Here is a 12,390-nt window from a genome sequence, read left to right as displayed (position 1 = left end):
TAAGTGACCCTGAAGAGTCAATAAACAGCAGCTCCACAAGCCCAAAATCATGCTGGTAAGCCAAACTTAGTGTGTGATATGTTTAAGAAGGATTATTTTTCTTCACGGAATACTATAAAATCTTCTGGGTTCTTAATTTATAGCCACAGTGTGGAGAAAATCAAACTGGTAATCAGTGTTGTCAGCATCCGTCAGATTGATTTGTAAAGCACAAGTAAATTATTGGTTTTAAGGAAGGGATATGCATTTGATGTCTGCTTAATCTGTGTCATAAACCATGGCCTGTGGAAGGAAGGGATCTCAGAACTGCAGTCTTACGAAAACTTCTGTCTAAAAACACTTCCAAGTATTTGGAATTTGAATTTATTTCAGTTTTCAATTCAAGCATTAGGACTTTAAATTTTCATCTTCATTTTTATGGCTAGACCTGAAGTGTGACTTAAACTCTTAAGAGAGATGCAAAATGCAGAAAAAATGAGGTGTCTGTGTTTGAGACCTAGGTGTGTATGTTCATAAAATCATGAAAGATGTTCAGGTAAGAAAGATAATAGAATAAAAGAAGATAATCTCATGTTTTAATGGGGATGGCAGAGGTGTACGTGTAGCAGTGTGTGAAATCTTTGGGGCCTGTGGTTTTGTTTCAGAAGTATTTAGTTGCTGCAGGAAGCTGATGTGCACTGGGGTGAATTTTAACTGTAAGAGTGCAGGGTATCAGTAAGGAGAAAGGAGGTAATATAGTTGCTGTAGAAAAATAAGGGGAACCAACAGAAGTGAACAAAAATGGAGTTTGGAATGGAACAGTGTCACATGAAAGGAAGTAAAAATATTGGTGTGAACTAAGATATCTCTTTATAGGCAGTGCTAAGTAAAGGCGGATTGGAAAAGCGATTTTGGCAGTGTGTAGGAGAGACAGAAAATAGGAAATGAGGAGCAGGAATCCACTCGCTAAAGCATCACCAGAGGAGCTGAGAAGGATGAGAGAAAGTAAGACATTCAGTTGAGGCCAAAGAACAAGCAGCAGTATTGTGGAAGAGAAGGACTTCAGGGTAAAGAATCAAAACTGGTGGTTTATAGAAGGTCTAGAGTGGCAAAAGTGAGGAAGCAGTAAGTTGGTGTGGGTAAGAGAATTCCTGTCTTGGAAAGGCTCTAGAAAAGGGTACAGGTAAAAGCTTTAGAGAATTTAACAGCAAAAATGAAGTTCAAGAGAAAGAAAAGCTATCAGCGAGTGCAAATAAGGCTCTTAAGATTACCTCAGTTGTTGCCACTGATCACTTATGTCTGCTCAAAGAGAGAAAATGAACGAGCTAAAATGATGCCTTTAAACTCAGCAACTTTGCTCAAATCTCTTGTCATGGGTGTTGAAACTAGGAGGAAACCGTCAGCACTGCAAGATGAAATGGCTTAATCCATGCTCTATCCCCTTCCTTGGACAGGCATGCAAGTGTGCCTGTCTGTCTGCCAGACAGATAGCAAGCCCCAAGCTCAACACTGATTTGGATTTAAAGCAAAAGAAAGGAAGGTTAATTTTCATCTTCCCCATCCAGTTCAGTGTGGGATCACACAAATGCCATTGAGCGGTCAAAGGCAGGACTAGTTCTTTCAGTACTATTTCCATGAACTGAGCCCTCCAATGATTTTCTCCCCTTACAAACAGAGAGCCACTACCTGTGTCTGTCTTCTACAAAGCACTTTCTAAGCAGGTTGAGCCAGCCTTAGTGCTTCTGCAGTCCCTGTCATATGCTCCTTCAGTGTTTACTTATGCCTCCTTTAGCAATTTTTTTCAACCCCAGAGAGTGGAACTTTCCTTCCTTTTTCGTTGTCTTCTTCAGATTATTTGGTTGTTTTTTTTCCAGAGGTATTAACAGGATAAGCTAATGAAAGAGGTTTGACAACGTGCAGCTAAGAAGGGGTAGAACTGTGTCACTGCTTACCTAGGGTTGGTGTGATTTCTGGGATTGGGCCTTCACAGTGTATTTCCATGAGGATGCAGAAGGATGATACATACCTTATTCTTTCCATCTTGTCTTCTTCCATCACTACCCCAGGTTTCAGACATCCAGTGCTATCCTTCCTTGCCTTGTGCCAGCTCTGATTGTCATCTCTTTCCATCAGCCTAACATTCTAAAGCATTCTGAAACATTATGAAAGAGCACATCCTTCTACCATTTTTGTTTGAAGGAGTCCTGGCTGAGGAATTCTTTAGGAGGTAGCAGGGATGAGAGCTGTTAAAGCCATTACATTTGTTTAGCTGCACAAGACCACAGAAAATCCCCCGTGAGGACTGTAATTCAATCTAAGTCGAAATCCATTAGCTTGAAAGTGGTCTGCTCCCCACTATTTGGCCCGGAGTGGTCTGAATGCATGTAATAGTTGTTATTAATGCATTATTAAACCATTTATTGCCTTTAATTCAAAAAGCTTGGACACGGTAGACTGCAATAATCTGATCCTTGTTGTGGAATTGGAATAAACTGCATATGTATGTGTCTGCTGCAAAGTTTGAAGTACTTTAGTGAAACAGTAGTCTCTAATAACTGATAAATTATTCTCAGCTGTACTGTTACACAGCTCCTTTAGAGATTTCAGTTTAATTCGTATTGCCTGTTGCAGCGCTAAAAGAGATTTAGAGCACAGTTGTACATTGGCCAGTTTACTTAAATGGATAGTGTGTTTTAAAAAAATACTGTTCCCACCATACCTGCCTTGTGATGTTTGCATTATGGAATGAGAATTCTCAAGTGGCAAGGTGAAGGTGCTTTGCACCCCAGGAGCTTCTGAAGCTGTGGGACTCTGCCAGTGTTAAATTTGTAGCAGGGACACAGTTTTACTTAACTGCTGTTGTCTCATTTTTTTTAGGCTTGAATAACTGACAGAATCTAAAAGAAGGAGACGCATTCACCAAATATGGAAGAGGATACCAAACCTATCTTGGTTCCTGTTGGAGGCAATGAAAGCGATTATGGAATCATGAATATACAGTTTAATCCAGAAGACTATAAGTGCAAAAGGTATGAGGAAGGCTCAACCTACAGAATTATTATATAGCAAGGAGTAGTTTAATCTTTGCTTTTAACAACAGAATCCTACAAAGACAAAAGACTAACATTTGGAAACCAGGATCTGAATACAAACAGTTCCTACTTTGTCAGTATATGATACTATTCTATTTCCAGGCACTAGGTGAACAAGTGGTATTACTGTGTTTTGTTTGTAAGGGTAGAACTTTTCTATTGCCACCACTTCAGAGAGAGTTCTGCAATAAGAACTTGGCATGTGGCTTTTAAAGTGCTCTTCAAACATGGAATATCATGTGTGTATACTGGTGCGTGATTTTTTTTATTTAACACAACCAACTGAAATGTAGAGATCATGCAAGAAAGCTTGCCAGATGGTGTAGGTAAATGGCTGTCAGTATGTGTAGATGATGCTGTGTGCATTCTGCAGGTGATGCTGGAAAAATACATTTTTTGTTAGTACTAAGGGAACTGAGTGACCTTTACTGCCTTTAGAGTTAAAAATATATAGTGCTTTTTGAGACTGAACAAATATGAAAAATTCAGCAGTCCAGCCTTACTGCTGTGCCTTCAAAAACAATACCTATCTAGCTAAGTGGTTATTTTGCATTTTTCTTGAGAGTTTAACAGCTCTGTCTCCTGAAGGAGGTTGGAGTGGGAGACTTCCTCTGCTGCAGTTAAGATATCTGTGGGCTGGTCCTGGAACCAAAACTGAGATTGGAGTGGGAACTGCCCTTCTGATACTAGCTGGAGGCACCAGCTCTGCAATTTTATATGAAGGATTAGCCCTGTACCACCTCTTGGACCCTGTTTATGTTTTTTTCCCCTCTGCATCCAGCATCGTATTTCAGTAAAGCAGTTTTCCTGAAGAAACTGAAGATGGCACTGTTGTATACAAAATACTGTTGTTGAGATTCACTTTAGCCAAAGAAAGTTTTTTATGATAGTGCTTTGCTGCTGTCTCAGCCTGCCGCTTTGGAAAGCCATCAGAGCCTACTTATATGCGAGCCAGGGGCTAAACGATCTCTCTTTTGTCTGCCAGCAAAGGAAGAAGGATAAGGGTCTGAGTGAGCCCAGGGGAACAAACTGAGCACAGGTGCAGGAGCATATGGAGTCCTGTATATAAAGGTTAGGAAACGCTAGAGTACTTTCATGTGGGAAAAGGCAATTGTGCTAAACAAAATCTTGCTCTAACTTCTTTTTGGGGAGTATCTGAGCCCCTCCTGGCCCTCCTGGCATAAGAAGATTGCTAGTTTATATGGCTTTTGGAAGCTCCTTGTTCTGAAGGAAATATGTGTTTTGTTTAAAGAGGAGCAGTGGGTTTCAGGTGGCATGGTGATGTAGTGGCAATGAGAGAAGTTTACATCTTTTTGATATGTCAAAACGCCAAGACTCACTTTTTTAAGTGAGGTTAGGTATTGTTTTCTTATTGTGTTGTTGGCTTTTTTCTTTGTGATTTCCCAAGTTTGGAGACTCAACTTCGTAAAACGCCATAGCCTGGCATTTGGTTCCCTCCCTGAAAGCAAATGTACTTGGACTGTGTTCCCGCCTCCACAGCCTCCAGCTGTGCAGATATGTTTACTTTGTCCGTAATGCTCCTCTCTTGAGTTCATTCCCCCGTTTTCTACAATCTAGTTTTTTGCCTTCTAAGCATGCAGAGGGACAAAGATGAAGGGCATGAGCCCTGGGATATCAGAGAGGCCTGGAAATCATAGTGGGGCCGAACTAGTTTGAACTCCATCTGTGTATTAGAAGAGGCAGCTGCAGACTTTAGAACAGGCCATCAGGGTCTCTGTCACTTGTAGTCAGAGCAGTGGGCAGTATGAAGGGCTTCTTCATTAGACCTTTAGGGAATAGCAGCTCACGGGAAGGAGGTTTATTATGCATAAAAGTATCAAACAGTGCAAGTGCAGGAGTACAGTGCAAAGTATGGTCTGCTTACTTTGCTCCTTTTTTTGACTCGCTGTTCAGAAACCTGACCCAACATTGGTGGTTGGTCATTTTCCTTTGGTTGAGATAGCTCTTCAAGGGTTTTGTTTGATTTGCTTGTAATTACTGTATGTCTTTGTGCTGTTCTGTTCTTTTGTTTGAGTTGCTTGAGATTTGATGGCATTTGCATAGTTATTTGGTTTTCTTAATAGCTTGGAGGATTTGGGATTTTTGAAAGGCATGCTTTTCAGTGTTTACACATAAACAATAAGCTAATTGTTTGTTAGAGTTGTAAATTACTTTGTTTAGTATTGTTTTGCTAATTTGGGGGAAATATAAACCCACTTTTAATCCTTTTAAATAGAATGTTATTGTTCTTCGAGATGCCCCGAATTACTCACACCGTATTTAATGTGTTTTGCCCATTTTGTAGGTCCCTTTAAAAACTAGAATGTCATTGCTGCAGTGGCTTATTGATGATTATTGTATGCAAGAGAGGGAGTTTCATGTTTTCTTTTGGTTGTTCTTTAAATCTTTTTAATGTCAACAGATACTGCAGTTGTCTGCAGGAATACTTGAACCTTCAAAGAAGCAGTTGATGTTTTGTGTTCTTTATTTTGCATATGAAAAACCCTGACAGTGCCTCCTGCTAAAGGGAGATCAAGGCTTCTAAGCATTTTTCTATTCTTTTTGAAGTCACATCTTTCTCACAATGCAGGAGACATCAGCAGGTGAAATTAAAGTTGTAAATTAAACAGTGTCTGTAGATGGCAGTCAGAGAAGCCTTTTACATGCAAAAGAGGTTGATTCCCTTTATTTTCAAAGTTCTTTTAACTTACAAAAACGCAGACAGTGGTTGGCAACCTGTGCAGAACTATCTTTCTTGCATCCATTATGCCTTTACCACTCCACACCCATGTGGTCATTTTACTTAATTGCGTTTTCCATTTTTCTCTGTTGCTAATATTTTTATAAATTCCTAATATTACTCTTTTTAGCTGGAAAGAATTGGAAACTCCTTAATTAAGAACCTTCGTAGTTCTTTTTAAGCAAAGAGTAGAATATTTTTGCCTTTGACACAGAAGAGTAAACAGTGACTGAAATGTGGTGAGGTAAAGCTTATGATTCTTAACTTGTTAAAATTTTGTGCTTTGAAAGGTTATTTTGGTTTTGCATCCAGCATTTTAAGATACTTGCGTGCTCATGCTGTAATAACTGTAATGGTGATATGAAAGCAGAAAAATTTTAAGTAAAAGGCGTTGCCAAGAGAATGAAGATCTTACAGGATAACTGTAAGCACAGTGTTTACAATGCTTCAGTAAATTTAGATAGCTTAGAAAGTCAGTCATGGAATTCTTTGGCACAGGTTTCCTTAAGAGAAGCACACTGACATCTGTAATCATAGAAGATCCTGAGCTGGAAGGGATCCACAAGGATTCTCAAGTCCAGCTCCTGGCCCAGCACAGGACAACCACAAAAATCACACAATGTGCCTGAGAATGTTGTCCAAAGGCATCTTGAACTCTCTCAGGCTTGGTGCCATGACTGTTTCCCTGGGGAGTCTGTTCCAGTGGCTGGTGTTCTTATCCAGATAGGCAGTTCCCAATTATGAAATAGCATCTTATGAGTACAGTCTTATTATGACTTCTTTTCCTTACTTTAGCGTCCCATATAATAAATTAGTTTTACTCCTCAGTTTCTCCTGTGCCATATACAGCATTCCTGTAATAATTTGTTAACTCAAAACAATAAAGCTATAGGAATTTACTAATTTATTTCTGTGTAACAATCCTATTATATTCCTGAAAAGTAAATTAGTGAAGTGTCAGAGAAATGGCTCCTCGTGATCTTTTTGGAGAAGAGGAAAGAAATTCTAAAGCAACCTGTAAAGAAGTTTTTCTTTTTCATATTTGTTTAAAAATTAAAAGTTTGTGTTATGTGAAGTCATTAATACTGTCATGTAGAGCCAAAAGACACAGTGGCACAAAAAATTCTATTCCATTGTAACAGCTCAATACTTAGCACATTTTTGATCAGAACTCCAGAATCAGTTGTTTGATGTTTAAAAATACTTCAGCAGAGGTACTTGAAAAACAATATTATTGAGTTTAAAACTTCTTGAGATAGATGTTAGTCCTACTCCTTCATTGCTCTAAAAGTTGTAGTATATTGCTGCAAATATCCAGAAGAAAGATGTAGCACCCTTATGCATTTGCAAAATTGTATGTAGTTTGCCAATGTTCCTATTATGCTGTTCCCTCTAACACTCCAATCCAACACTTGAACTTTGCCTACCACAATATTTGGAAACAACCTTTATCAAGAGCATCCCTTCATTTTCTTTGTTTGCAAATATTGCTACTGAACTTCAAAATATAAGAAGTTTGGACAGAAGCCCTCTTCTCTCTTTTCCATATCTAGAGAATTCTTATTCTCTGTCCCTTTGTGTGAGTGAAAAAAGCTGAGTTTAGCTGCAGGTTTTCTGAGAATGGTTTCTGAAGTACACATGTGGAGTGTAGTGTGTGGAAGGTGTGGACCTCCTGCATGAGCTCCTGCAGTTGTTCATGTTCATGGTGCTGTGGAAAACAGCTCTGTTTTACTGATGTGGTAAAAGATGTCCTGGCAAAAGAGCATTATTTTTCAGGCTATTTAATGAAATATTAATTGTAATTGTGTTTTTCAGTATGGATAAAGTTTAATGGACACTATAGTTTATCTCAGTGCATGGAAATTGTCTGCACTGTTTCACATCCACAGTCACACCCTCCAGTCATGTAACCTCTCCCCTTCCCCCAGATCACATTGTCCACCATCCTTTTCATAATAATTTTGCCATGTGAGACATATAATGTAATTACCTTTATAAATCAGTGTATTTTAATAGAAATCTGTTGCAGCTGCTAATGCTTGCATGTGCAGGAGTGCTTGCCCACTAGACATATGGTTCCTAAACAGAGTTTTTCAAAATATATCCAAGATTATATCCTACCTGCTTTGGGCTTTGAAAATCTCAGTCTTCGAGAATTTCTTTGAGTCTTTGAGAGAGCTTCTTAGGCTCCTGTCTGCATATGCCCTGCAATCAGTCTTTGATCTGGGTGTTGCTGGGAGCAGGGAAATGACCTTGATCCTAGACAGAATGCTACCCTTTTCTAGTGGTGATCAGTGAAGAAGGTTCCTCCCAGCCTCCCTCTTGGGAGGCAGAGTCAGACTGACAGAGTCAGCATCCAAGTCAGACTGATTTCAAAGAGATCTGCGAGAAACATAAACGTGTGTACTCCTTCAGTCAGGAGGCAGAAGTAATAGATATGTAGAATTTCTTAGGACTTTTTAAATTTTATTTTCCTTACCCATAGATTAGATTCTGGATCATATGCTTCTGTTTTGTGCTATACCAAAAATTCCTTGTTTAATCCAGACCCTGTTGATAGTACTGAAGAAAATTAATTGTCTTTAAAGAATTTCTTACCTACAGATAGGTTTTTGCTGCCTGGGATTTTTTTTCTTTATATTTGGTTGTTGACTAACAACACTGCTTTCCCCATAGAATAGGATGCTGTATTCATGTTTTCTATAATTTCAGTTTTAAAATCATCTGTGGCTTCTACTTAAATTACTTTAAAAATAATCTCCTGCTGTCTTCCACTCTGGAAGAATTTTCTTTGACGTCCACATCAGCAGTTGTTGAACACCATCTTCAAGGAAGTCTTCATGAAGGTCTTCACACTATGCAGTTGCTGTAAAACTAGCAAAACACATACCTTTAAGTGTCCTAAATGCAGTGTGTGTCACTGATTCAAAAAGAAATCAGCAGAGAGATGACTGGAGGTGGGGCTGCATTTAAGCATATTACTTTTCCTGTTTTCATAGCTACAGTCTTTATTTTGCAGGTCTTCTAATGAAATAGTTTTAGCTGTGTCCAGTGATTGGATCAGACTCATAAATTTTAATCTAAAACGGGTGAAGTCCTTTAGAGCTGACAATCGACGAGTATTTTTGCACATTACCTATACGTGGAATTAGTTAGCCCCATGTGCCTAGGACTTGAGTAATAAAGCTTATAGCTTAAAATTTATTCCTGTTCAGTTGAGATATCTCTCTAAATTGTTTATAAGAAAACCACAGAAAATCAAACACAAACCAGAGATTTCCCCCCTCATAATCATAGGAAAAAAGAGGCAATTGAGAATGTTTTAAAAATTCAGTGTTCATTTGCATTTCAGTAAGTGGGAAACAACTTAGCAAATCTAAGCCATTTTTTACTTGATGAAGCAAGATGTAAGAATTAATTAAGTTTAAGATGAAGAAAAGAATGAATTTGTGGAAAGGGAAGTTTGTGTTCTCTATTTTCCACTTTTGTGAGTCAGGTTTTCTTAGTCTCATAAATAATCCTACCTACTATGTCCCCTCAAGTACACAGGAATAGGGACCTACTTTAATCTCTTCCAAAGAGAGAGGAAAACTGTATTCCTTGTATTCCTTCCAGATGAAAGGTGGTGTCATGGTACAAATGCTTATTGGTGTTGAGAGCTGGGGCATGAGGGGTTGACCAAGTTCCTTTGTAGTCTGGAACAGAAATGGGTATTGACAATCAGTCAGTTCAAATAGATTTTGCTTATGTTACAGGAGAAATGGCATTGATTTATTTCTGACCTAATTTCTGTCCTTGGTAGTCAGAAACTTGTGGGTCCTGGTTTTGGAGTGGTTCTTGTTCTAAGTGATGTAAACATCAACCTGGAAGAAGATCAGAAAGCTGTTGAGATAGTTTTAAAAATTAAAAAGCCTGGTAAAAGGAAAAAAACCCCAACGTACCAGGGCTTAAAGGCCACCATTGTCCTCTCTCTTGTTTGAGAAATTAGCTTGTCAGTGCTAGAAGTGAATGTATGCTAGAGCATAGTATACCTATATGGAAGTAAGTTATACTTGATTAAAAAAAAAAATCTTTGCAATATCTTGATTTGGTCACATTTATCTAGTAGTGCCCCTTGGATGAAGCTGGATTTATATCGTATTGTAACTTTCACTTTGCTTGCTCTACCTCTGTGAGTGCAGAGAAAAGAAGGGGCATGTGATGTGCCTGCTTTCTCCTTCAGTGTCTGTGACCATGCCTGCAGTCTAACTCAGGTGGGGAAGAGGAATGGAGACAAAGTCCATTCTCCGTTTCATTGGCTTAAAAAAAGTATGAGCACATGGACTTATTTGGGCTTGGTTCTTTCCCCATTAAACACAATTCCATACAGTGTTTTTTGCCTAAATTAGTAGTTCCTAACCTTTTTTATAGGTGGTCCTCATTACATTACCACTGCTTGTTCCTCTCTTTGCTTTCTGCTTCTGCATTCTCATGCTTTCTGTTCCTCATCACTATTTCTGGGAACACTGATTATAAGCTCTAATAAGCTTGCCCAAGGTTATTAACATGTATTTCTGGTGTGATTCATTGTTGAGAACTAACAGACTGTATATTAGGTCTGAATTTTGATGTTAGGCTGCCCTGCAGAATCTGAGTAGGAGGCCATTTTAATATGGATGATATAAACTCATGGTTCTTTCATGGATGGCAGCTTCCTTCATGGCATTGATATTTTTTTGCATTTGCTTTGTGTCAGTGAATAAGAGAATCATCCTGAGTGTTGATGAGCTATTCTGTGAGTTGTGTGTTAGCTCTTGTATTCTAGGGTTTTAAGAGTTTTCTTTTTTTTTTCTTTTTTTCCTCTCCTTTAGACCATTTCATGTGGAGCCTACAAACATAGTCAGTGTGAACAATGATGTGCAAAGAGTTACTGAGGAAGCTTCAGCAATGAATAAGCGGATTCATTACTACAGCAGGCTCACCTCCCCTGCAGACAGGGCATTGGTAAGGCAAGGCCACATGAACTGGGTGGTCTCTGGCATGTTGGGTCTTCCACAACCTAGATTTGTATCAGCAGCAGAAATAAAAGGTGGGGAAGAATCACTCTGCAGCTTGCTCGGAACTAAATAACCAGTAGCTGAGTGCCTTAAATAGGTCTTGTTTTATCACAAGCTGTGATTTACTTCTTGTGCAATGCCTTCACCATTAAAAGAAAACATACAAACAGCTTGAATTTTATAACATGATCCAGGCTGCCCAGATGTATGACCTCATTTCTCCCATCTATAAGATTTAAGCAGTGGTCAGCTGCAGTGATTGAACTATTGAACTAGCGTGATCCATGCATAGTGTCTTTACAGACATTTTGCAGAAGAAAAATGCGTATTTCTGCTGTCTAGCTAAAAATCCTATCAACTGTTGGTTTTTTTCCCCCCGGGGAGAAAATAAACATAGTTCAACATTTTATCTGGTTTTCTGGTTGGTTTGTTTTGGCTTGGTTTGGTTTTGGTTTTGGGTTTTTTTTTCTTGTTTGGGTTTGGTTTTTTTGTTGGTTTTTCTTTTTAATAATGTAGTGTCCTGGAAACATTTTGTGATTTACAATGGTTGACTTGCTGTATTTGGTACAATAGTTACTGTGGTGTTACTAATACGTCTTACTTTTTATCCATTTGTTAGATTGCTCCTGATCATGTACTCCCAGCTCCTGATGAAATCTACGTCTACAGTCCATTAGGAACTGCTTTTAAAGTTGACACTTGCACAGATGGCTACGGTAAAAACTCCAGTCTAGTGACAATGTATGTTAAGCACCTTGCCATATATTAGCCAGAAAATGCATTATTATTGCATGTTCTATATTGCATGCATAACTATTGTAACTAAGAGGGCAATATGAAATAAGAAGGATTCTTAAATTATTCACTGAGTTTTTTCTTTTCTTCCTAGATTTATGATATGGAATACAATGATGGGTACATCCATATTAAGTATCCCATGGGGAATAAAACAGGTAAACTATGAAAAATGTATGTGTATGAAAACATTTTTGGTATCATGGCTTGCTCTTCATTTTTCTGTAGTATATTGATAAATAAGCTGTATTTCTCGCTCTTAACAGGCAGGCTTCACTTCTGGAATTATTCTCATTTTACTCATGGGCATTTTGACTCTTTATTGCTGCTACAGAGTTGTGAAATCACGGCAAATAATACGTAAGAAATCCAAAGCTTTATAATGCAAATATTTCCTTTAAGCGTGAAATACAGATATATAATAGATTCTCAGTTTATCTACGTCTTTACTATATGTTAGACCTGACCTGCAAATAAAAGCTGTGCCTTTCAATGTCTCTCTATTTTTTTAGTGTGCATCTAAGCTCTGTAAGTTAAATGATCATCTTCGTTATTAGATGATCCTTCAGTTGCTTGGGACCTAGGTGGTATAGCCAAACCCAAATTCTTAAAAAGCAGGATTTCAGATGTTGACTTACTAAGTGTTTGGACTTAGGAAGAGGCTTCACTTCTCCATAAGCACTATCTGGTTCTCTACATATATTTCTGACCAAATTACACAGTGGAACAGCATGGGCTGTAGCTACAT

At 38.4% G+C, this 12,390-nt stretch overlaps 1 protein-coding gene across 8 annotated transcripts in view; it reads left to right on the top strand.

Moving 5' to 3' along the window:
* SLC38A9 (solute carrier family 38 member 9) overlaps nucleotides 1–12,390 on the top strand; it is a 51,501-nt gene that overhangs the window by 3,838 nt on the left and 35,273 nt on the right. For 4 of the 8 annotated variants that reach the window (XM_064640923.1, XM_064640921.1, XM_064640920.1 and 1 more), the window contains exons 2-6: nucleotides 2,857–3,008; nucleotides 10,662–10,794; nucleotides 11,467–11,588; nucleotides 11,737–11,800; nucleotides 11,909–12,002. In XM_064640923.1, coding sequence (XP_064496993.1) covers nucleotides 2,905–3,008; nucleotides 10,662–10,794; nucleotides 11,467–11,588; nucleotides 11,737–11,800; nucleotides 11,909–12,002 — 517 coding nt within the window. In that variant the 5' untranslated portion in view covers nucleotides 2,857–2,904. Of the gene's footprint in view, nucleotides 1–2,856; nucleotides 3,009–10,661; nucleotides 10,795–11,466; nucleotides 11,589–11,736; nucleotides 11,801–11,908; nucleotides 12,003–12,390 lie in introns of those variants that run through there. The other 4 variants (XM_064640925.1, XM_064640924.1, XM_064640926.1 and 1 more) reach the window with 3 other exon arrangements.

Source organism: Pseudopipra pipra, chromosome Z (assembly GCF_036250125.1).
Source record: "Pseudopipra pipra isolate bDixPip1 chromosome Z, bDixPip1.hap1, whole genome shotgun sequence".
Taxonomy (NCBI): Eukaryota; Metazoa; Chordata; class Aves; order Passeriformes; family Pipridae; genus Pseudopipra; species Pseudopipra pipra.
This window is presented reverse-complemented; position numbering and strand designations above follow the sequence as displayed.